Below are 22,988 nucleotides of genomic sequence, written 5' to 3' on the forward strand. Positions count from 1 at the left end.
TTCATTGTAGTCAAAAAATGTGGCCACAAAGAGACATTAAAACCTTTATTTCAGCAGTATAAGCCAATGTCATTAATGTTAATCTATTAAAAATCTTTAACTTAAACTCTTATAATTTCATCAGTGACACAATGCCTTTACTCAAAGTAAAACGTCTCTTAGCTTTCACTTTCATTTGGTGGAAATGAGGCATGTTTCTAAGCTGATATAGTAAGTACATTCATCATCTATTTATACATATATATATATATATATTCAACTAGATTCAGCATTTAGCCAAGGCCATTTTCTTTCAGGAAGGTTGAAAAGTATTTATATTTTTTGATACTTACTTCTCTTTCTGCTTTCTCTTTTTCATATTGATCTATACGTTCTTTTAAATGGTTACCATAATTGAATACCTCCTCATTTTTCTCTTTTAGATGACGTTGCATTTTCATCTCAGGAAACTGGGTATTAACTGTTACCTTGCTTTTGTTAACTTTCTTATGTGCATAAACGAATTGCTGTCGAAGCCACCTATTTTTGCTTTCTAGTTGAAATAATTTCTGCTCCAGAGACTCCTGCTGTTCAGTGTGTTTGTCCACATTATCTTGTTCATTTTGATACATGTGTTCAGCTTTCTTCATTTGACACTGTGTTTCACATCAGTCTCTTTATGCATGTTCTGAAACCAATGCATTTTCTCTTAGATCATCTCCTGCATAATTGAGATTAATTTTTGGGCTTTTGGATTTCCTTTGAGCTTCATAAAGTGGTTGATGGAGCACCTCATTGTTATATAGTGTATTACTCACATCAACATTCATTATTCCTTGCAAATGAGCATCTCCTGCACTGTGGAAAGCAAGTTCTTGGTTTTTTCTTGATGTGACACTTTGATCATGGTCTTGTGAAGCAGAAGCCAGTCTAGGATGGTGTGATTCAATTTCTGTCTCCAGTATTTCTTTGTCTTGTTTTTCCTTCAATTCAGAAGTCAGCATCGTGTTCTCTGCTGTCAGAACTTTAAGCTGCTCTCTATACTGAGATGCCCTTTTTGTTAATGTTTTCTGTTTCAGTTTTAGGGTCATTTGAAGTTCAGCATTCTTTTCTTGTAAAATCTTAATGTCCTCAAAGTATTTATTTTCCTTCACCTGGTGTTGACGTTTCAGTGTGGCTACTTCCAGTTTTAGCATGGCAATTTCCTTTTTCAACATGCAATTTTCATGAAAGAGATCATTTTCACTTTCATAAGTATGAGAAACAAATAAAACAAAATAAACATTTAACTAGCACTCAATAAAATGGCATATCATAGTTCCTCTGAAATTAAAGAATAACTTGTACGTTTATACAATGAAAGGGTTTTTATAAGTAGGTATCAGTTGAAGAACCATTGAATCAAAACTTCAAATGCTATAGAGCATAAATTCCCCAAAGTTCAAACATTTATTTGGAGACAACGAATTCATGAAAGTAAAAGAGAAATGACTAGAGAATTTTTAAGAGCCTCAGAATTGAAAAAAAAAAAAACTTTCCCTGAATTACAACAAGCTCAAAAGCATAAAATAAAAGATTAATCAATCTGACTACATACGAAAATTGGGTTTACACTCTGATGTCTAACCTATACAAGATCCCATACTAAGAGCCTTAGTGCTGCATATATTTAGACAGATAATATTTCTGGAAGCTCTTTCAGTTCCTTTTTCCTGAGAATATACTCTAGATATTCTGTTTTTCTAAAAAATATAGTTAATTGTAAGAATTATATCTATGAATGTTTGATAAGTTGAGACATTGTAACAAACACTTTTAGTTATCACAATTCTGAAAGGAAAAGATTAAAAATATAATCAAGTTGTAAGATTTTCTCCAAGTCTTCTGAGTCTACATCCAGGACTTCTCCACCAAATCTCAGTTAATTCTACTGGGTAAATATGTAAATATAAAAGAAGTCTTCTATTTCAAAACAAAATTGGTAAAGAAGATAAAATCTAGAGAGCCCTACTTAGAAAACCATGAGCTTATTTACTATGACACTAACTTTTGCTTCCTCTTGATAATGTTTGAGTCAGTATTAAATGTTAACTAGGAAAAATACACTAAACTATGTTGCTAGGAATAAAATACTTACCAATAAATTATCACTAAGTATATGGTAGGGATTATCATTATTTTCAAAAGCTCTTTGTACTGAAATAAGATACTATTTGCATGCCATAATTTATAATAAATAACTGTAGCTACAAAAGTCATAGTTAATTTTAAGACAATACTTTTGTTTGATTTAGACCTGAATAACATACTAAATCAAAGGGATGTTAAAAGTAATACTGATGAAATAAAGTCAGAAATATAAAATTTTTGCCAGAGATTGATTTACCTGATTCAAATTACTTGTTACACTTTTCAATTCTATATCTTGTATTCTGAGAGCCTGTTCAAGTTGTTGTTTCACTTCTAACTTTTTCCTAAGTTGCTCTTCGGGTCTAATTTTTTCTTTTAATATATCGACATTTTTTCTCTTCTCTTCTTCTTGATTTAAAGTCAATCTGCCATTAAACATACTTATCTTAAAATTCATGTTGTTAGAAAATAGAATTCACTTTGAGATCTACTTCTTCCTAAACTGGTTTATTACTCCAATAAAATTCCTATATTCCTGAATTTTTTTTTCTTTCTAGTTCTCTGGTATTCATTACTCTGTAACCTCTTCCAAATGACATACATACTTGAAAAACAGTGAGAAAAAACTTCTTCTAGTTAGAAAGTTTCTGTTACTAGTAACTTTGACAACTGTTATGGAAAAGAATATTGGAAGCTATCTAGTAAATTTATAAGTTGAAAATTATTTTTTAAAAATATCACACAGTCAAAATTACTCCTCAATGAGGACAGATCATTTAGAGTTAACTGATTAAAGTGACATTACTTTTTATTAAAAAAGTTTACAGATTTATTAGACATAAATATTTCTACTTATAAAATATGGCAAATATCCCTAAAAATAATTTGAATATTATAATCTCAGAGTAGATTAAAGAGTCTAATATGTGTCATCCCATATGCCTTTTGTTTCTTTTTTAGTAAGACTTAAATATATCTTGTTGAGTATTATATATTTTTCAACAAATTTTAAATCTCCTTTAGAACAAGAAAGAGTATAAATATTTAATTAAAGAATAAAAATAATATGTATTTTTAACCTAGAACTCTGAATTAATTTTATTTATGTAGGAGAGCGAGAAATGTTGAATAAACTAATCATAAATTATATTTTATTTATATTCCATGCACATTAAGATTAAAAGTGTATAATGGAAGGAAATTGATTCTTGGAGAGAGAAGAATGGCCATTTCACACTCTCTTTGTTGAACTGTAAATGAATATAAATTTTCTTGAGAACAATTTAGAAGTAATGAACAAAGAACTTTTTAAAAACTTCCTATAATTTAACTAAATATTTCTATATTGAAGAATTTATTCCAAGTCAATAATTAGAAAGGTAGAAAAAGATTTACATGCAGTTATGCCTTGTAACATTTATAATACAAAAAATTAAAAATCAAAAAAATTAATTTGTTAAGTAATGGTATTTCCAAATAATGGCCTTCTATATAGCCATTAAAATTGTGATTTAAATAAATATGCATTAATTATCAGTGGAAGTATTCACATTTAAGAACTTTTATTATTTAAAAGAATTTGACACTCTACAAGACAGATTTTTTCTCCAGTTAAATCTCAGAAGGTAAGTCAGCTTTTACAAAAAGTATCCTACATACTTTTAGTATAAATAGTTGAAATATTTATTTAAAACTAGGATGTCATACCTCACACTGCAGAGCTCTTGTTCCCATTTAGCTTTTTGGTTCTCTAACTGTGATTTTATTTCTTTTGCTTCTGACAGTTCCTTTTGTAGTACACAAAACTTATTTTTCGTTTGTTCCATTTCTGCTGTAATTTGTTCACAGTGATCTTTTTTAAGTTCCCTTCATCTTTCACAAGAAGGAACTGCATCCAAGATTTTTGATAGGGTAGTTGAATCTGTCTCAAGGAGGAGATAGAAATAAAATATTTTAGTACTTTTGGGATGTAAAGGGCTGCATATTTTAACAATCACTAACTCATACACTCAACAAATATATATTGATTGCCTACCATGTGGAAGGCATTATACTAAGCTCTGCAGATTAAACAGAAAAAAAACTCTGCTCTTGTTTAGCTTAAAATATACTGAAAAGCAAAGCCCCAGAAAAGTTACAATTATAAATTCAGATAGATACTGTAAGAAAATAGATTGCTAAGAATAGGATCTGTACTAGGCCCATGGAAAATTTCCCCGAGGAATGTGTGGCTACACTGAGGAACAAAGATTGAAAAGGAAGCAGTTGAGCAAGGGGGGAAGAAAAGCATTTTAGCCAGTGTGTGGCATGTGCTGAAGCTCTAGTGTAGTCTGCCTCCAGCCAAGAGAGAACAACAGGTATTGATTTTTCTTCTTAGCTAAAATAACTAAAAATAAAACACACAAAATACACTAAACAATTTTTTAGACAGTGGACATTAGGCAAAGAAGATGATAGTCCCTGAAAAACAGAAAAAAAAAAAGTGGAAAGCAAACCTTATGAATGTTTCAGCTTCTTGCCTTGACAGAGATTCCAAGACCTGACACAGGAAACAAAAACTGAGGTGGAACCTACCAGACTCTCTTGGTTACAGTGATAAAGCTTAGAGTCTGGTAAAACCATAGGAGACAGACAATATAGAACAGAACACTGAGGAGGAGACAGAGATACAGAAGCAAAAGCAAGAAACCCCTGGAAATTGCCTCCCAGTATTTAGCAAAATAATGAAGATTGCATGTAAGCCAGAAAACTACCTAAGACCAAGCCAGGTCAGGGCGGAACTTATAAAATTAGAGAAAATCACACCTGGTGCTCACATAGTGCCAAGAAGAGTGTCTATTTTTATAGATTTGCCTGGGAAGACTCAGACTTCACAGGAAAATCAATAGTCTTGAAAGGCCTTGCCTCAGGTGTGGGGAGTCAGCTCATAAAAAGCAAAAATGGAAAGGATCAAGCTGTTTATAAGTAACTCTATTCTACAATAAAAATCAAGAAGATAAGTAAAGCAATAGAAGATACTTTTAAAAACTAAATTGCACTTCTAGAGATACAAGTTACAATGCTGCAGATGAAAGCTACACTGAGTAGATATGAGCATAGATTGATGTGCCATCATGAAAGAAAAGATTCACAAATTTGAGATACTAGAGGACTATGAGCAAACTCCCAGCAGGTAATACGTAAGTCCACAAAGAGGTAGAAGGAGAGACAGAAAAAACATCTGAGGAAAAATTGGCTAAATATATTCTAAACTTAACAAATGTTACAATCCCACAGATCCAGGCTGGTATCTGGCTGGAAGTGAAGAAATGAAAATATACGATTGGAATTTCTTATACCATCTATGATATGATATAATATTACTTGAAGGTGAGTTGTGATGAGGTAAATCCATAAACTATAAATCCTAAAACAGCCACTAAGACAGCAAAGCAAAGAGTTATACCTAATAGCCAAATAAACTTATATCACAAAAAATGACTAAATCATGAAGAAATATACAACCAGATCAATAGCTAAAAAACATTATACCTATATATATATATACATATATATATATACATATAAAACTAAATCATAAAAATTACTAAACTAGTCTGAAGGAAGCAGTAAAAGAACAAAACAAAACAAAGAAGATCTGGGACTAACAGAAATCAAACAGCATGGTGACAGACAACTTTTATCACATCAATAATTACATTATAAATTCAACTGGTCTAAAGACCTCTGCTCAAAGGCAGATTGTCAGAATGTATATAAAAGTGAGATCTACCTGTATAACACCTATAAGAAATAAACTTTAAATATAAAGACAAAAATTGGTTAAAGATGAAACAAGATATACCACACTAACACTTGACAAAAGAAGGCTGAGGAAGAGTGGTTGTGTTAATACCAAAGTACGTTTCATAGCAAAAACATTACCAGCAATAAACAAGGTGATTTTATAGTGACCAAGGTTTCACTTAATCAAGAAAACATAACAGTCCTAAATATTTATGTAGATAATAACATAAATGCTTCAAAATACATGATACAAAAATAGATAGAACTGCAAAAGAAATGGACAAATGCCTAAGTATAGTCTAAAATTTCTAAACCCCTTGCTCAAGTGGTAGAATAAGGAGGCAGAAAGTCAGCAAGAATATGGTAGACTTAACACCATTCTTCAGAAGTACTCAAGGACTATATTCTAGATTATATCTTAGTAAAAGGATTAAGAAAGATTTAAGTCATACAAAACATGTCACCTGACCCAAAAGCAATCAAATTAAAAATCAATAATAAAAATGTACCTGAAACAACTCAACTATTGGAAATTAAGTTATTTGGAATTAACATCCAAATAACCCTGGGTTGGTTCCAAAAATAGTAAAAAGAAAAATTAGAAAGTATTTTGAACTAACTTCAAATGAAAACACAACACATTAGATATTGTAAAATGCATCTACAACAGCACTTAAATAAAACTTTTCAGCATTGAATGTCTACATTAGAAGACTCTCAAGTAAATAACTTTGACTTTTACCTGAAGAAACTAAAAAAAAAAAATAAAGTAAATTCAATGGAAGTAGAGGAAAGGATAAATATTCATATTGGTTTGAATGTCTTTGTCCTTGCAATTTTCATATGCCAAAATCAAATCACAGAGGTGATGTTATTAGGAGGTAGGAGTTTTTGGATGTAATTAGGTCATGAGGGCCAACCCTTCATAAATGGATTAATGCTCTGACAGAAATAACCCCAGAGAGCCTCTTTACCCTTTCTGCCATGTGAGGGCACAGGGAAAAAGAATGCATCAATGAATCATGAAGTGGTACCTCTTCAGACATAAAATCTGATGATACCTTGATCTTGAACTGTGCAGCTTCCAAAATTGTGAGAATTCAATTTATGTTGTTGATAAGCTCCCAACTATAGATTTTTTAAATACGAGGCAAAGAGAACTAAAACATCAGAGATGGAACTAATAAAACACAAAAATGATAGAAGAGTTGAAAAATACCAAACACTTTGAGAGGATCAATAAAAGCAAAAGTCTATCTAGCCAAACTAGCTCTTGAAAAGAGAAAGCTACAATTACTAACTTTGGAAATGAGTTAATGTGACATTATTTTAGATTCTACAGATACTTAAAAATACAAGGTAATATTATAAAATTTATGTGAATAAACATGACAACTTAGACAAAATGGACAAATTCATTGAAATGTGAAAATTACCCTCTGGTCTTCGACAAAACTGGAAAAAAAGCAATGTGAAAAGAATTCCCTATTTAATAAATGATGTTGGGAAAACTGGCTGGCCATATGCAGAAAACTGAAAGTTGACCACTTCCTTACACCTTATACAAAAATTAACTCAAGATGGATTAAAGACTTAAATGTTAGACCTAAAACCATAAAAAGCCTAGAAGAAATCCTAGGCAATACCATTCAGGACATAGGCATGGGCAAATACTTCAGAATAAAAACATCAAAAGCAATGTCAACAAAAGCTAAAATTGACAAATGGGACCTAATTAAACTAAAGAGCTTCAGCACAGCAAAAGAAACTACCATCAGAGTGAACAAAATGAACAGGCAACCTACAGAATGGGAGAAAATTTCTGCAATCTATCCATCTGACGAAGGGCTAAATCCAGAATGTACAAGAACTTAAACAAGTTTTAAAAAAAATCAAACAACCCCATCAAAAAGTGGGTGAAGGATATGAACACACACTTCTGAAAAGAAGACATTTATGCAGCCAACAGACACGTGAAAAAATGCTCATCATCACTGGCCATCAGAGAAATGCAAATCAAAACCACAATGAGATACCATCTCACACCAGTTAGAATGGCGATCATTAAAAAGTCAGGAAACAACAGGTGCTGGAGAGGCTGTGGAGAAATAGGAACACTTTCACACTGCTGGTGGGAGTGTAAATTCATTCAACCATTGTGGAAGACAGTGTGGCGATTCTTCAAGGATCTAGAACTAGAAATACCATTTGATCCAGTGATCCCATTACTGGATATATACCCAAAGGATTATAAATCATGCTACTATAAAGACACACGCACACATATGTTTATTGTGGCACTATTTACAATAGCAAAGGCTTGGAACCAACCCAAATGTCCATCAGTGATAGACTGGATTAAGAAAATGTGGCATGTATGTACCATGAAGTTCATATGTACTGTGAAGTCTATACTGCACTGTTTCAGGGAAATAATGTGTTACAACAGCATAGCTTTAATGGTCCACAGGTCACAGTTTTCACTTTTATTAAAGTAGATGATTGTACATAGTGATACTTGAAATGTTTTAGTTTTAGTTTCTAATATATCAAAAATCAGTAGTTAAAAACCAACTTAAATGAAGACTGATATCTCATTTGTTTTTATTTTCATATATTTGTTTTTTGCATAAACAAACTTTAGTTGTGGTGCAGTTATATAATGGAATTCTATAAAGAACCTAATATAAACAAAACCAGAGTTAATTCTACACATTATGGATGGATCTAACAATATAATGCTGATCAAACAAAGAATGTTACAGAAAATTACACAATGTACAATTATTTACATATTAGAAGTTGAAAACAAATTCTACATATTATCTATGACCGTGCACATATGTTGTATAATGTTTAAGCATGCATAGGAATAATATAAAAAACCAGTTTAGACAATTGTTTACCTCTAAACAATGAAAAGACACAAAGCCAAATGCTTCAGAATCACAGTTTTACCAAAATGATCATAAAGAAATGATTACTTCTCCCATTTATTATTATTATTATTATTATTATTTCTGTTTGTTTGTTTGTTTTTGAGACGGAGTCTCGCTCTGTCCCCTAGGCTGGAGTGCAGTGGCGCCATCTCGGCTCACTGCAAGCTCCACCTCCAGGGTTCACGCCATTCTCCTGCCTCAGCCTCCTGAGTAGCTGGGACTTACTTCTCCCAGTTTTTAAAAATTAAGGGTACCACACACAAACACACATATACATGCACACAGGCACAAACGTGCACACCACATACACATACACACACACACACACACACAGAAAGTAAGCTAATCAGAACAACAGATTTCCTTAGGATGCTTCAAATGACTACAGTCCCATGAGGTAACCAATGTTAAAACACAATTGGCATGTCAAAATTGAAGCTTTCCCTGCAGTAAAGGGTAGAATTTGAATCAATTTTTGAACAGAAAAAAATATTAGAGTTTAAAAGTACACCTTCTTGAATCTTTAAGTCATACAGACATTCCCAATACAAAACATTACAGTATGAGGACATGAAAGCAGAAACACCTGAAATTAAAGCTACTTTTTAAAAAAACTAATTAAAATTCTTGTTCTTGTAAGTAATCAGTTTTTCAAATGTGGATACCACTATTGACATTATTAACTCAAATATTTCCATAATATTTGAAAAATAAACATTGGGGAGATGAGACTATTAATATGTCAACTATTGAAATATTCATTTTAATATAGTTGAACTGTAAAATTTACCTGCTCTCAATGTTTGTTTATTCTTCCATTCTAAGCCTTTATTTGGATCAGAGTTTTGCATTTCAATGGCAGGCTAAATGGGTTTGGAAGAAAAATGATTAATAACGAATGTGTACTTCACAAAATACATAGTTAATAAATAATTCAAGATAAACTTATAAAACTCAATACCTCAAAGTGGGAAGGCTTTTCAGGAGACTCTAAAAAGCAAAAGAGATTTATTATCAGTCATAAGTAAATATGACAAAACCAGCCACAAATGAACCCAGTGATAGTATCTAACTAAGTCCTTTTTCTCAGTTTTGAGAATGATTCCTTTAGGTTTAGGGGGTTTTCTTTCGGTATGTTTCTTTAGGACACTCACATGACAGAAATACACTGAAGAAACTAAGAATCTAGGCTTCATCAAACATGCACTTAAGACTTCAAAAGTGAGAATGTGTTGTGCATGCAAAATGTGTTGATATTAATATGTATATGCTGAGTGATGAAAAGAGAAATGATCTTTGATCAGAGGAGCAAATTATGACCCGGAAAAAATAAATGTCAAAGCTGAATATAGAATCCTACACCATATATTCAATGAAATACACTGGAATAATTTATATCATTACATTAATCATGTTCTTTAATTTGTCCTACAATTGAGATGGTACACCGTTATGATGAGAGTTCAGCTGAACGCAGAACTGACATCTCATCACTGAACATGTTACAAATTGATCAGCTTGGATATTTACTTAATGGATAATACTAAATAAAATATTCATTGTTTCCCATATCCTTGCAGTGTAATGATATGCCTACATTGCTGTATCCTCTAGTTTATCCTCAGAAATTTTCTTGATTCACTCATGCAAAAAATACTATAAAACTCATTAAAAAATACTGTATAATGAGCTTTCAATATTGATGTGTTTATTTGAAAATTTATGGCAACATACTTTTCACATATAAATAACATTTTATATTTTTAAATCAGGACAATATTTATTTTAAAAAACAATTTTAGAATTCAAGTAATAAATTCTGTAATTTTTTGTTTCTAAAAATTAGTTGGCTTTGTTTATTATGGTAAGTGTCTAATAGATTTTTATAGAACAACAATTTTACCAAAACAATTTGCTTCATTAAAAATAAAGCCAATGCTCTTAGATTCAAATATCTCTCATTTGAATAGCTAATATCAACAAAATATAAACATTTTATGCCTGATACTAATGAGTCACCATGGTTTACTCCAATTCTAGTAATCCTCCCGCTTCCGGTAGTCTCTGGAGTACCCACAATCTAATCTTCTGGAGTGCAAATATTGTAAATGCATCTGAAGTGAATTCACTCAAATTTCCTTTTCAGAAACTCCAAAGTTGGCTGGCTATCTTCTTTCTTGCTGCGTTTCATGCCTCACAATCCCTCTTCCTTAGCCAAAATAATGTCTACATCTGTGGTCTTGATTCTTCCCATTCAACATCTTTTAAAATCAATTTTCCCAACACTTTCTTTCTCTTTGATTAGGGTAGTATCTGACATCTGTAATTACTATTTCTTTACCTCTTTTTTCCCCTCTGGTCAGAAACATACTCAGAAATAAAAGCAATATAATGCTTTCTCTTGACTCTGTTATGGCTTGAACTTCTATCCAACTGCCCTTCTTCCAGATTTTTCCAAAGGAAAGGCTGTTCCCTTGCTACTTAAGAGTGAGGTCAAAGGACCACCAGCAACAGCGTCACTTGAGAATTTATTAAAAATGCCAGAATCCCAAGTCTGCTGAGTCACAGCGTGCATTGTTAACAAGGTATTCAGCTGATTTTCTAAAGTGTGAAAACTTCTCGTCTATACTGAGTGTATATAACAAATTACATACACACATGGCTGTGCAAATATGCTTATATTCACATACTGCAGATAAAACACAACACTCCATGGTCAGGTGCTTCCATCCCTAATGCCTTCCCACCGGTGAGAAAGACAAGACTGACAACATGTTTGCTGTAATTCTCTGCCAAATTTTGGTAATGGAAGGTCACTTTATATTCTTCCCAGCTTTCTAACCATGCTCTATCTTTCTCTAAAGAGTTCTTTTATTTTACCATTCTCCATTATGTTAACCTGCTTTTTGTTCCCTCATGTACTCCCTGTACTCTCTGTCTTCCTCAGTCTTCATTCCCTGTTTTACACCTTTCCTCAGGTCTTAGAGTATGTTGAATTTAAACTAATAATTCAGATCTTTTTTGGCACTCTCAATATAATCTGTTGCCAACACCTGAGAAGACACATAACTTTCACTGCCTTTGTTCTTCCATGTTATGCATTTAAAAAATAATTTTCTCTGGCTGTCAGAGTATATCAGTCCTCATGCTTTGAGACAAACATTTGGACAAAAGATGTTTTAAATAAAAAATGGTTCTTACCTTCTATTTTGCCATTTGTTGTCTTTATTTCTTTTTGATATGTAGCCTCAGGTAAACACTCATAATTCTGTGTATCACTCACAGAGATAATCTGTTAAAGATAATATTAATAAATAATTTCTTTTTTTACTATTTTTTTATTTTGTTTTTCTGAGATGAAGCCTCACAGGGTTGCCCAGTGGCATGATCTTGGCTCATTGCAACCTCCGGCTCCAAAGACCAAGTAATTATCCTGCCTCAGTGTCCCAAGTAGCTGGGACTACAGGCGTGAGCTACCACACCTGGCTAAATTTTTGTATTTTTAATAGAGACGGGGTTTCACCATGTTGGCTAGGCTGGTCTCAAACTCCTGACTTCAAGTGATCTGCCCACCTCGCCCTCCGAAAATACTGGGATTACAGGTGTGAGCCACCACAGCCTGCCTCAATAAATAATTTCAATTTAAAAATAATAATGACAAGCATCACATTTTTTATTAAAAGTCTTTTTTAAAACACATTTTTTAACTTTAAAGGCAATTAGATTTAAGGCTGTTCACATATTGAAAACCAAAACATTTCAAGAGAAAGCCTCAAATATGCTCTGTAGATCACGCTTATCTTTTATTTTCATGTGGCTATTGACTAGGTTACTGAGCAAGGAAAATAATCATATTCGCAAAAAAATTCACTCGTGCATATTTTAAAAGGAATTTACTTCAAAGTATCTGCCTTACACTGTAGTCCTCACCAAAAACAATAGGACATTTCAAACAAAATACAATATGAGTCAACATTTGACATATGCATAATTATAGATTTTTTTGGTTAAAAACTATGCATGGCATGAAGAGAATTTTCAGAGTATGTCGTGCGAAGTAGGAATAGAACTCTGTTAAAAGCTGTTTCATTTAGGAAAACAAGGGCTTAAAATAATGAAAATAATTTTACATCTTTTTTGCTGATACAGAACTGCTTGAATAAAAGGAAAGATTCATAAGGAAAATTTATATTTATGTTATTTTTAAATGAAAGCAAACAATCATTAGATAAAGTATGCAATTCGTTCTTAAGGCATAACTTCAGAAAAGTAGAGCAAGCCTTCATATAAAGAGAAAAATAAAAACATGTATTCGTGAAACATCTAACATGTGACAGACACATATTTGCAGACTTTTCTTCACCTTAGAATAATAAGGATGACGATGACATTGGTGGTTACCCCACTTTCTGCATCCTAGTCATTCTAGGTTGTTAAGAACAAAATGATGAACAAATATGGTCCACTGCCCTCTCTGTTCAGAATGTCTTCCTCCTAGACTTTCATATGGCATACTCCTCATCTTTGAGATGGGAGATTAAATGGCAGTTGCAGAAAGATCTACTCTGACCATGGAATTCCACTGCCACTCCCATACACATGCTAATTATAAAGTTCTTCAATTTTCTCTTAAGGAACATTCTCTGTTTTGTTTTAAAGAAAAAGTTACAGTAATTTGTAAGTGTTTTTCATTTGTTATTCTCTTCCTACTACTGCAGCATAATCTTTCATCTTGGATATTCAGAGACTCACTACCTAGCACACAGTTGGTACTCAAAAAGAAATTACTCCAGGTCAAAACATTGAAAATCTCATCAGGAAAGTCTCACTTTCCAAACTGCTATATTTCTATGGAAAATCTGCAGTAGTAGCCTGCTGAAAGTTACCATCCCCTTACCCAAAATTAGAAATCCACATGCCTGTTCTTACTTCCCATTCTTGTGCTAACAATACTGCTTTCACATAAATGCCACTTTAATCATTTTGTCTTACATTTGTATACAGACTTTCCAGTTTAAAAAATGTTTTCACATTTGTTACAACATTATTTCATCACATGCACCTAAGAGGTAGATATGAGCGCTATTTTTATAAACAAAGTTACTGGTATTTGATTAGATTAAATGATTTTTTTCCAAGTTCCCATAGCTAGTAAGTGACAGAACCAAATACAGACTTATCTTTTGACATCCACTCGTTACTGTTACCACTATGCAGCTGCTGCTTCTAACTAACTGGTGAGGTCTTTGCTATCTCTTCCACATCCACAGTTGTGACCTTGGAATACATCATTATTATTTGATACCTATGTGGCTGCAAACATGGCAGCCATAAATGGACTCAAAGAGTTGTATTTGTGAAAAAAAAAGTCCACTTATTAAAATACTACTCAACCAAATTGTTGTTATTATAGTTTTACAGGTGTCCTATTTCTCATATTTATCCAACTCCTGAAATGTTCCTTCAGATCTATACTGGATAATCAAAATATGCCAATACTTTCAGAGTCCCAGGAATTATCTTTTCAAGTTCCAAGTTGAGTAAGACTAAGACTACAGTTTAAACTCTTTCTCCTCAAATCCAGTTAGAGCTTTTGTACATCTAGATATACACAGAATCATACAGTTGCCCATAAATGAATGTGGAGAAATCGTTTAGTTTTTAGACAAACTTAACTTCAGAACTCAAGTAGATTCCTAATGCCTTCTAAGCCTTATTTTGCTTTGCACTATTCTACACTGGCTCAAAATTAATCCTGCAAATTAGCAGAATTGCACTATGCAGCTGTTATCTACTTGGCACATGATTATAAAGTATGTTCTGATAAATGTCAGAAAATAATTTCTTTTTTTTGGTTTGTTTTTTGAGATGGAGTCTCGCTCTTTTGCCCATGCTGGAATGCAGTGGCATGATCTGGGCTCACTGCAAGCTCCACCTTCGGGGTTCACGTCATTCTCCTGCCTCAGTCTCCAGAGTAGCTGGGACTACAGGTGCCCGCCACCATGCCCAGCTAATTTTTTTGTATTTTTAGTAGAGACGAGATTTCACCATGTTAGCCAGGATGGTCTCGATCTCCTGACCTTGTGATCCACCCGCCTTATGGACATAATCAGAGGTGAGAGAATAAAGTCAAATCATCTTTTTATGTTTTAAGATTACTGAGTACTTAAGTTTTAAAATAACAACAACAAAAACAATACACAGTACCTCAGAATCTGAAGTTGATTTTGGATCTTCTTTTTTTCCTAATTCTGATGTGGGCATCTTATCTACAAAATGTTATTCACAGACATGTATATGAGAATGTTTATTACTGTAAATCGTAAAACTATATACAAATCTATTTCCATTTATGAGTATTTTAAAAATAAAAATAATAGCAAAAATAGAATTTCAGAATTGAAGCAGGTTCAGAAAAAAAGAGTTGATAGTATGAGGAAAGATATCAAAATGTACTTTTTTAAGTAGACACTGTATTTTGGGCTAAAAAATTGTTTTCTATGTAACAGCATTTAAACATAGAAAAAGTTTCAGAGATATTCACTAACTTACCACTTCTATTATTTTGGTATAAAAAATAAAATTGTCATTAATTGTTTGATCTTGTGGAGCTCGTTCAGTAATGCCAATATCACGTTCTTGTTGTCCAGTTACTGTCTTTGTTGCTCCCTCCTATTACAAACAAAACACAGAAAGCAAACACACAAAAAAAAACTTCAGAAAAAAATTGTATTTATTCACTCACTCAATTTTTCAGAAAGACAAACAACAACAACAAAAAAAAACATACTTTGTATCTGTCAAATCATAGGCACTATCCTGGGAGAAGCAGAAAATATACATGGAAGATAGATTCTGGCTTATGTTCAAGAAATGGTAGAGATATGTGAAAACAAATAAGAACAGAAAAGTAAAATTCACCAGTTCTACAATTTAAGTCAATAAAATACATAAGGGCACAAAGGAGAGAAAAATCTGTTTTACCTGAAAAGCTCAGAAAATGCTGCCATAATGGGGCCATATTGGGAAGGACAGACGAAGTGCAGAGTCAGGATACAAAGACTCTAGGTGCAATAGCATGTGCAAAATAATAAGGCATGAAACAACATGGCCACTGAGGGATGCCAGAGTGATGTGGTAAAACTGGAACACAGTCAGAGCAAATGAGTTAAAGAGATAAAATGAGACCAAACCATATAAGATATGTATCACGCTAGAATGTGAACTTAGCCCTTCAAGTAATGGGTATCCACTCAATATGCAGATGAGTTACATCACTACAAGTATATTTTAGAAAGGTGACCCTTCCAGTGATGTAAAGATGAACATGGGGAGATGGGGTAAAACTAGAAAGGAGTACTTCAAAATTATAGGTAGAGAGTTAATTATGGTAATAAGATATGGAAAATTATAAGAAGGCAGAAAATACAAAATTAGGTGTGTGACTGGATGGTTGACATGGAGAAGGGTTGAAGTGCAGGATGTAGGGGATGGTTGAAGTGCCGGTTGAAGTGCTTGAGCATTTCATGGCTACTTCCTAGGTGTTATTTACTAGGATGGGGAAACCAGATGACAGAGTAGATCACAAAGAGTCAGAAAAGAGTCAGAAAAAAATAAAAATGATGTTTCCAGTTTGAGACCTATAAGATTTGAGGCATCCATGGGGCTCAGAAGAAAGATCTGGATAAATACATTTGGAGTATGAGTAGATGACCTACATGAGGAAAATTACATAGTGATTAGAAAATAAATATTTATAAGATAGACTAAATGGGTAGAATTAAGCAACACAAATCTATGCAGACTGCTGAAATTTTGAAAATGAAATCAAAGGAGAGAGAAAAACGGGATTAAGTTTCTCAGTTATATATTTCCAAATTTATTTCAAGAATATAATTTTATTTATATAGGTAAATATTTATTTCTGAAATATTTTTTGCTATATGCATCTTTGAATTGAATGAAAACATTTAATTCTAAAACAACAAGATTCTGCAAAATGACCTTTATAAAAACCTTGAAATTTTTAATTGTACAAGAGAAATCCTTACCCACAGAATTATAAGGCATTTTTAAGTACTACTATAAAGTGAGATAGAAATGTGAAACTCTGTTTTAAAATTCACATGCTTTTCTTATGTTCCTGCAAACAATATAATACTAGCTCAAATTGCCTATTTACACCATATAGGATGGTAGTTTAAAATTGGAGAAAAGATCTCATATAAAGAAAATTAAGCAACAATTATTCAAGTTGATGATTTAATAGTTTTTACATATATCTATGATTGTCAAGCAGAATTCAGTATTCACAGGAGAAGTGAAGAAAGAAACTAAAAAGTTAAAGCCGACAAGATTCCTGAGTTTTAGAAATAAACAAATATATGTGCAAGGTGTAATAGTTACGAAGACTAAAGTTAATAAGGCTTCCTGGAAATAATATAAAATATCCCCATTGCAAGAGACATTTTTAAGTGTAAAAAGTATTCTTCCAATGATGTTTGTTTACTCTGTTAAATCTTCCCTTACGTATGATTCTATGATAATAGGTACTTTAAAACAATTGACAAATATTGATTACATTCATTTGATGTGTGTATATAATACCATTACATACCTATATTATGAGCAAAAATGTCAGAATATTTCTAGAGATTAATAATTTCTACATTTCTTTGACAGTGTTGTAGCTTAAAAGTGATTCTTCTCTTTTAAGAGACAGATTAAGAACCATGTTCATATGATCAGAAACTTTAATTTTAATAACAAGTTTAAATAAAATGGTTATTTATTTATACTCTATTATCAAAAATATTCAAAACAGCTACCAAGGTTATATAAAAGAGTAAGATAAATTAGTTAAATAACCTAAGAATATGTCAAATATTAAGTTAGAAATCTTAAACCAGAAACCAAAGAATCAAAAAGTAATAATTCACAATAAAGTTGGCAAGGCCTAAAACAGATTTCACTTTGCATTCTACAAAATTATACGTATGACTAGATTAAATATAAGACATAAAGTTACTAAAAGAAGTAAGAATTAAATTTTCGTTCCTTGTTTATAATTTTTTTGTTGACACACTATAAATGTACGTTTTGGGGGTACATATTATCACTTAATACATTCACATAATCAAATCCGAATAATTGAGATATTAATCACCTTAAGTATTTATCTTTCCTTTATGCTAGAAACATTCAAATTATTCTCTACCAGGTATTTTAAAGAGTACAACAAATTGCTCCTACCTATACTCGTCCTTATATTTTCTGTCAGCTTTTTATTAAAATCAGCTATAAGTCACTAAAAAACACCTGAGCTATCTTTTATTAGCTGGCTATGTTTTCTTAATTTTTATTTTAAATAATTTATATCATATCTTTTATTCTAGAGAGTTCCTGCTCTCATTTAAACCACTATTTTTGCTGTGTTTTTATAAGAATCTGTCTCATCCTCTCTCATGTAGTCTCTGTGTTTATCTTACCCTTCTTCAACGAATTATTTCCTATTATCCCCTTCATCTAATTTTTTATTATACAAATATGGTGGTATACATTAGATTATTTTTTAATCAAAATTACCTACGACAAAAATTTATTCTTACACAGTTTATAGTACTGTAGAAATAATTAAAATTTTAAAATTACATGTTATATTTTGAAATATGTCTTCACAATTTACAGTTGTATTAATTACCTCTTGTGTGGAAAAATGTGAGAGTTTAGTTTTTAATAGTACCTTATTTAACTGGGTTTGCATTGAAATGGTATAGGTTGTTTCTATTCTGTGTGGCAAAAAGCTAAGAATAAATAATTGTATAAATTCTGCTTCTTCCAAGAAACAGAGAAAAAAAGAATAAATCATGGGAGGGGCAATGATTGAGTAATGAAAATCATACATAGCAACTAAATAGAGACCTGTAAATAAATATGCTGACAATTGAGACAGAGATGCCCTCAAAAGCAGACACTGAAGAAATGTATTCTGTGAGAAAAAAGTCTGGGGTAAATCATTTTTAAAAAGGTGAAGGAGGCGGAAGAAACAAACAAGAGCCATGATCCGTCAATCATGAGCTTCAGTCGTGAAAGAAAAGGAGAAACAGCTACCCTAAGACATGTGATAAAATACAAAAAATACAGACTTTTGTTAATAATATTGCTGATCAGTATTTACACTACAATTAGTTATTTTGTTAATACTTGTGTAATAAAGATTTTAATTTTAATATTATATAATAAGAAAATTAGTTAAACATGGTCTTCAGCCAATACCTAAAAGCGAGAATATTCTTACTACAGAAAGAGAAAAATTTAAAAAGGAATGTTTCATAAACTTTTCACTGAAGAAAGTATTGGTAATCAGAATTTTAGAGTAATGTATTCCTTGAAAAGATATGTTTAATAGAACATGAGTTTCGTCCTGGCTAACACGGTGAAACCCCGTCTCTACTAAAAATACAAAAAATTAGCCGGGCGTGGTGGCGGGCGCCTGTAGTCCCAGCTGCTCCGGAGGCTGAGGCAGGAGAATGGTGTGAACCCGGGAGGCGGGGCTTGCAAGTGAGCCCACATGGCGCCACTGCACTCCAACCTGGGCGACAGAGCGAGACTCCGTCTCAAAAAAGAAAAAAAAAGAACATGAGTTTCAGCTGGACACGGTGGTTCACGCCTGTAATCCCAGGACTTTGGGGAGGCCTAGGAGGGCAGATCATGAGGTGAAGAGATCGACACCATCCTGGGCAACATGGTGACACCCTGTCTCTGCTAAAAATACAAAAATCAGTTGGGCAAGGTGGCATGCACCTGCTGTCCCAGCTATACAGGAGGCTGACGCAGGAGAATTACTTGAACCAAGAAGGCAGAGGTTGCAGTCAGCCGAGATCACGCCACTGCACTACAACCTGGGTGACAGAGCAAGACTCCATCTCAAAAAAACAAAAAGCAAACAAAACATGAGTTGAGACTAAAATATATTAAATTTTTTAAAATCTGAACTCCACTTGGAGGATACTAGAAAATATAGTGTAATCTTCTTTCCTATTTACTACATATCTCTGTTTTATTGTCTTCTTATTTACGACATATTTTCTCAAGATAACGCACGTTAATTTATGCATTCTAAATATTAAAAGAAAATATAAATTTAAGCCATATTTTAGAAACGCATTAGATTTAATTATAAGATATATTATGCATATTATCTTACTTGTAACATTCCATTACATAAAAATTCATTTGCTTATTTATTCACATTGAAAACCTCTTAAAATGCTTTTTACAGGCAAGACTGTATTCTGGGTACACTAGGATGCATACAAGTATGTTTTCTAACCTGCAGTATCTCATAGTGATGCAAGAGCTTCAAAACGATTATTTAAATAACTAAATAAAAAATCTTCTGAAATTTAAAATTTTCAAATGTGATCAAAGATATTTGAACAATATGTTTAAAAAGTGCAATTTAAAAACTCTGAAATTAAAATCTTACCATATGCTTATTAAGAGTCTCTGCTTCCAGAACTGGTTGTTTACTTGGGGTGAAACCTGCATTCTTCATTTAGTTGAAGAATTTAAAGTATACTTTTAATGAAATAAATTAGAAAACATCCTCACATGCCTTAATAATACAGATTCCGAGAAAGAGAATTTACATTTCTAAATTTCTACAATTATATTCAAAATTAGAGATAAGGTCTCGCCATGTGCCCACACTGGTCTCAAACTCTTGGGCTCAAGCAATCCTCCTGCATCACCCTCCTTGGTAGCTGGAACTACAGGCATGCACCACCATGCCCAAATAAATTTTCACAATTTCTAATATTATTTTGGTGTTTAATTAAAGAACCAAGAAGAGAAACTGATAAAAAGCTCTCTCCTAAAAACTACATGATATCAAGATAATATGTGCCAAAAAAAAAAACTATATGCTATGTGGCACAGTTTCGGAACTGAACTTTATCAGACAGATTCCTTGATTACTGTAATAAGTAACTGGATCCATTAAAGATAATTTTAAGGATGAGGTTTTTTTAAAGTTACAATAGAACAATTTTAAAAGTCACAGTAAGTTTACTTATGCAAAGAAACCTTTACCAGATTTTATATATTCTCTATTGTGGAAAAGATTTTTCTAATATAATGTTCCTGTCACTATGTATTCTACAGCCCATTCCGGTTTTTGGCCCTCACACCCTCAAAGTATTTACCAATCATTTGTTATTTACTGAAGTAAAACAAACAAACAAAAACAAAAAACAAAAAAAAACTGTTTAAATCAACTACTCATATTTCTATAAAATGTTTTTATGTGACCAACTTTATATTACCAACATGAATTTATGATACATACAGCACTGCTAAACATGAAAAGTAAATACTATACAGAATTAGATTCCAACTGAGAAAATCAATTTAACAAGAGACTATTTTACCTTGGTAGTAAGATTAAAGTCTTCCTCAACTTTTGTAGACTGTGAATTTTCAGTAGTCGGTTTGCCAAAAAGACTAGAGAAAAAAGATAAAACAAAAATGAGCAAATTCATATATTTAAAAAGAAAATCTGCTAGTTCATATCTTGGTGCTCACTCCAAAAAATGAGAACAAAAAACAAAATTTGGGGAAAGATCAGTCCTCGATATATTAAATCATGTTTCTTGGCATAATTAAAACATGCCATCTGGTTTTTGTTTTTTTTTTTTTTTTTTGAAACGGAGTCTCGCTCTGTCGCCCAGACTGGAGTGAGATGGCATGATCTCGGCTCACTGCAAGCTCTGCCTCCCAGGGTTCACGCCATTCTCCTGCCTCAGCCTCCCCAGTAGCTGGGGCTGGAGCCCGCCACTGCGCCCGGCTAATTTTTTGTATTTTTAGTAGAGATGGGGTTTCACCGTGTTAGCCACGATGGTCTCGATCTCCTGACCTCATGATCCGCCCGCCTCGGCCTCCCAAAGTGCTGGGATTACAGGCGTGAGCCACCGTGCCCGGCCCCTCTGTTTTTAAAAAAGATTGTATTTACATATTGTCGATTCTATCTCTCCAACCTGTAACATCCAATGAACACTCACTCTTAGTTCCATAAAAAATAGTGACCGCCAATATAATTGGCATACCCTGAGTATAATTCGTCCTCACAAACTGTCCTGTATGATGAACTGAAAATATACTTAATGGCTGACATAACTTTTGATATCTAAACTGGAACAAACTTGATAACCTAACATGAGGAAGAAAGGTACAGTTACCTTGTCCCTTATCCATTGTCTATCTCTAATTCAAAGACTAATCTGTGTTACTGGAAAATGACATTCTTTGTTTTTCAGCATAAAAACCACTTAAAAAGGCCTTGTTGCTTCCCTTCACCCTAAAATGCTACAAGAGAGTGCCCTGAAATATCTGAAATGTTGAAAAGCTGAACCTACAAATGTCAAAATACAAATCTATATTTGTTATTGGGAATATTTTTCTCACAAAAATTGAAACATTAAAAGTAATAAAGTCTAACTACTTATTTTATACTTGTCCTTCCTTGTTCAGGTCTACATAAACTAGCAAAGCCTTAAAAATCTTCATAGGTACTTATACCCAAGGAGAGAGACTGCTAGAAAAACTGAGTCCTGATAGTTGGATTTCTCTAAGTACTATATATACAGAGAGAAAGATCTGGAAGTGGGAGCCACTATATATAGTGAAAGTGTCTCCCACTTCCAGATCTTTCTTCTGCAGAGCTTCATGGCAGTCTCCAACCTTTAAATATTTAGCTCATCTAAGCACAGATTACTGAAAAGATAAACTCAATGACCAACCAATAAGCTCTGTATTTACCTGTTCCTGAAAAACAACTAAACGGAGTCTCAGTCATGTTACCAATAACCCAACTGAAGCTCCATGACTAATTTGACAGCCAATCTTCCCCCTGCTTTACATGTACATGGGTAGGACATCAGAGGCTTGGAAAAAGAGGCAAACGGGAGGGGACACCTGCCTTAGGCCACAGATCTATGTAATTCAGCAACCTTCAATCCCCTAGCACTCAAGGGGCTCTAAGCCACTCCTGTGAGATTTAGGGTGAAAGAACAGAATAGGACATTTCTATTCTGATTGTGGAGACTTTTCTGAGTTGGTCTTTTTTTCTAAATCTTTCAATAGAAATCTTGAAGT

At 32.8% G+C, this 22,988-nt stretch overlaps 1 protein-coding gene across 1 annotated transcript in view; it reads right to left on the reverse strand.

Moving 5' to 3' along the window:
• The window catches only part of LOC107966649 (ankyrin repeat domain-containing protein 30B-like), a 118,703-nt gene that overhangs the window by 37,263 nt on the left and 58,452 nt on the right, over window positions 1-22,988 (reverse strand). Inside the window, 9 exon segments of the mRNA XM_054675061.1 lie at window positions 333-1,268; window positions 2,366-2,534; window positions 3,817-4,030; window positions 9,625-9,697; window positions 9,796-9,824; window positions 12,036-12,126; window positions 15,042-15,103; window positions 15,428-15,506; window positions 21,266-21,338. Of these exon segments, the coding sequence (XP_054531036.1) occupies window positions 333-1,268; window positions 2,366-2,534; window positions 3,817-4,030; window positions 9,625-9,697; window positions 9,796-9,824; window positions 12,036-12,126; window positions 15,042-15,103; window positions 15,428-15,506; window positions 21,266-21,338 (1,726 nt within the window).

This window comes from Pan troglodytes, chromosome 22 (genome assembly GCF_028858775.2).
Source record: "Pan troglodytes isolate AG18354 chromosome 22, NHGRI_mPanTro3-v2.0_pri, whole genome shotgun sequence".
NCBI classification, from domain to species: Eukaryota; Metazoa; Chordata; class Mammalia; order Primates; family Hominidae; genus Pan; species Pan troglodytes.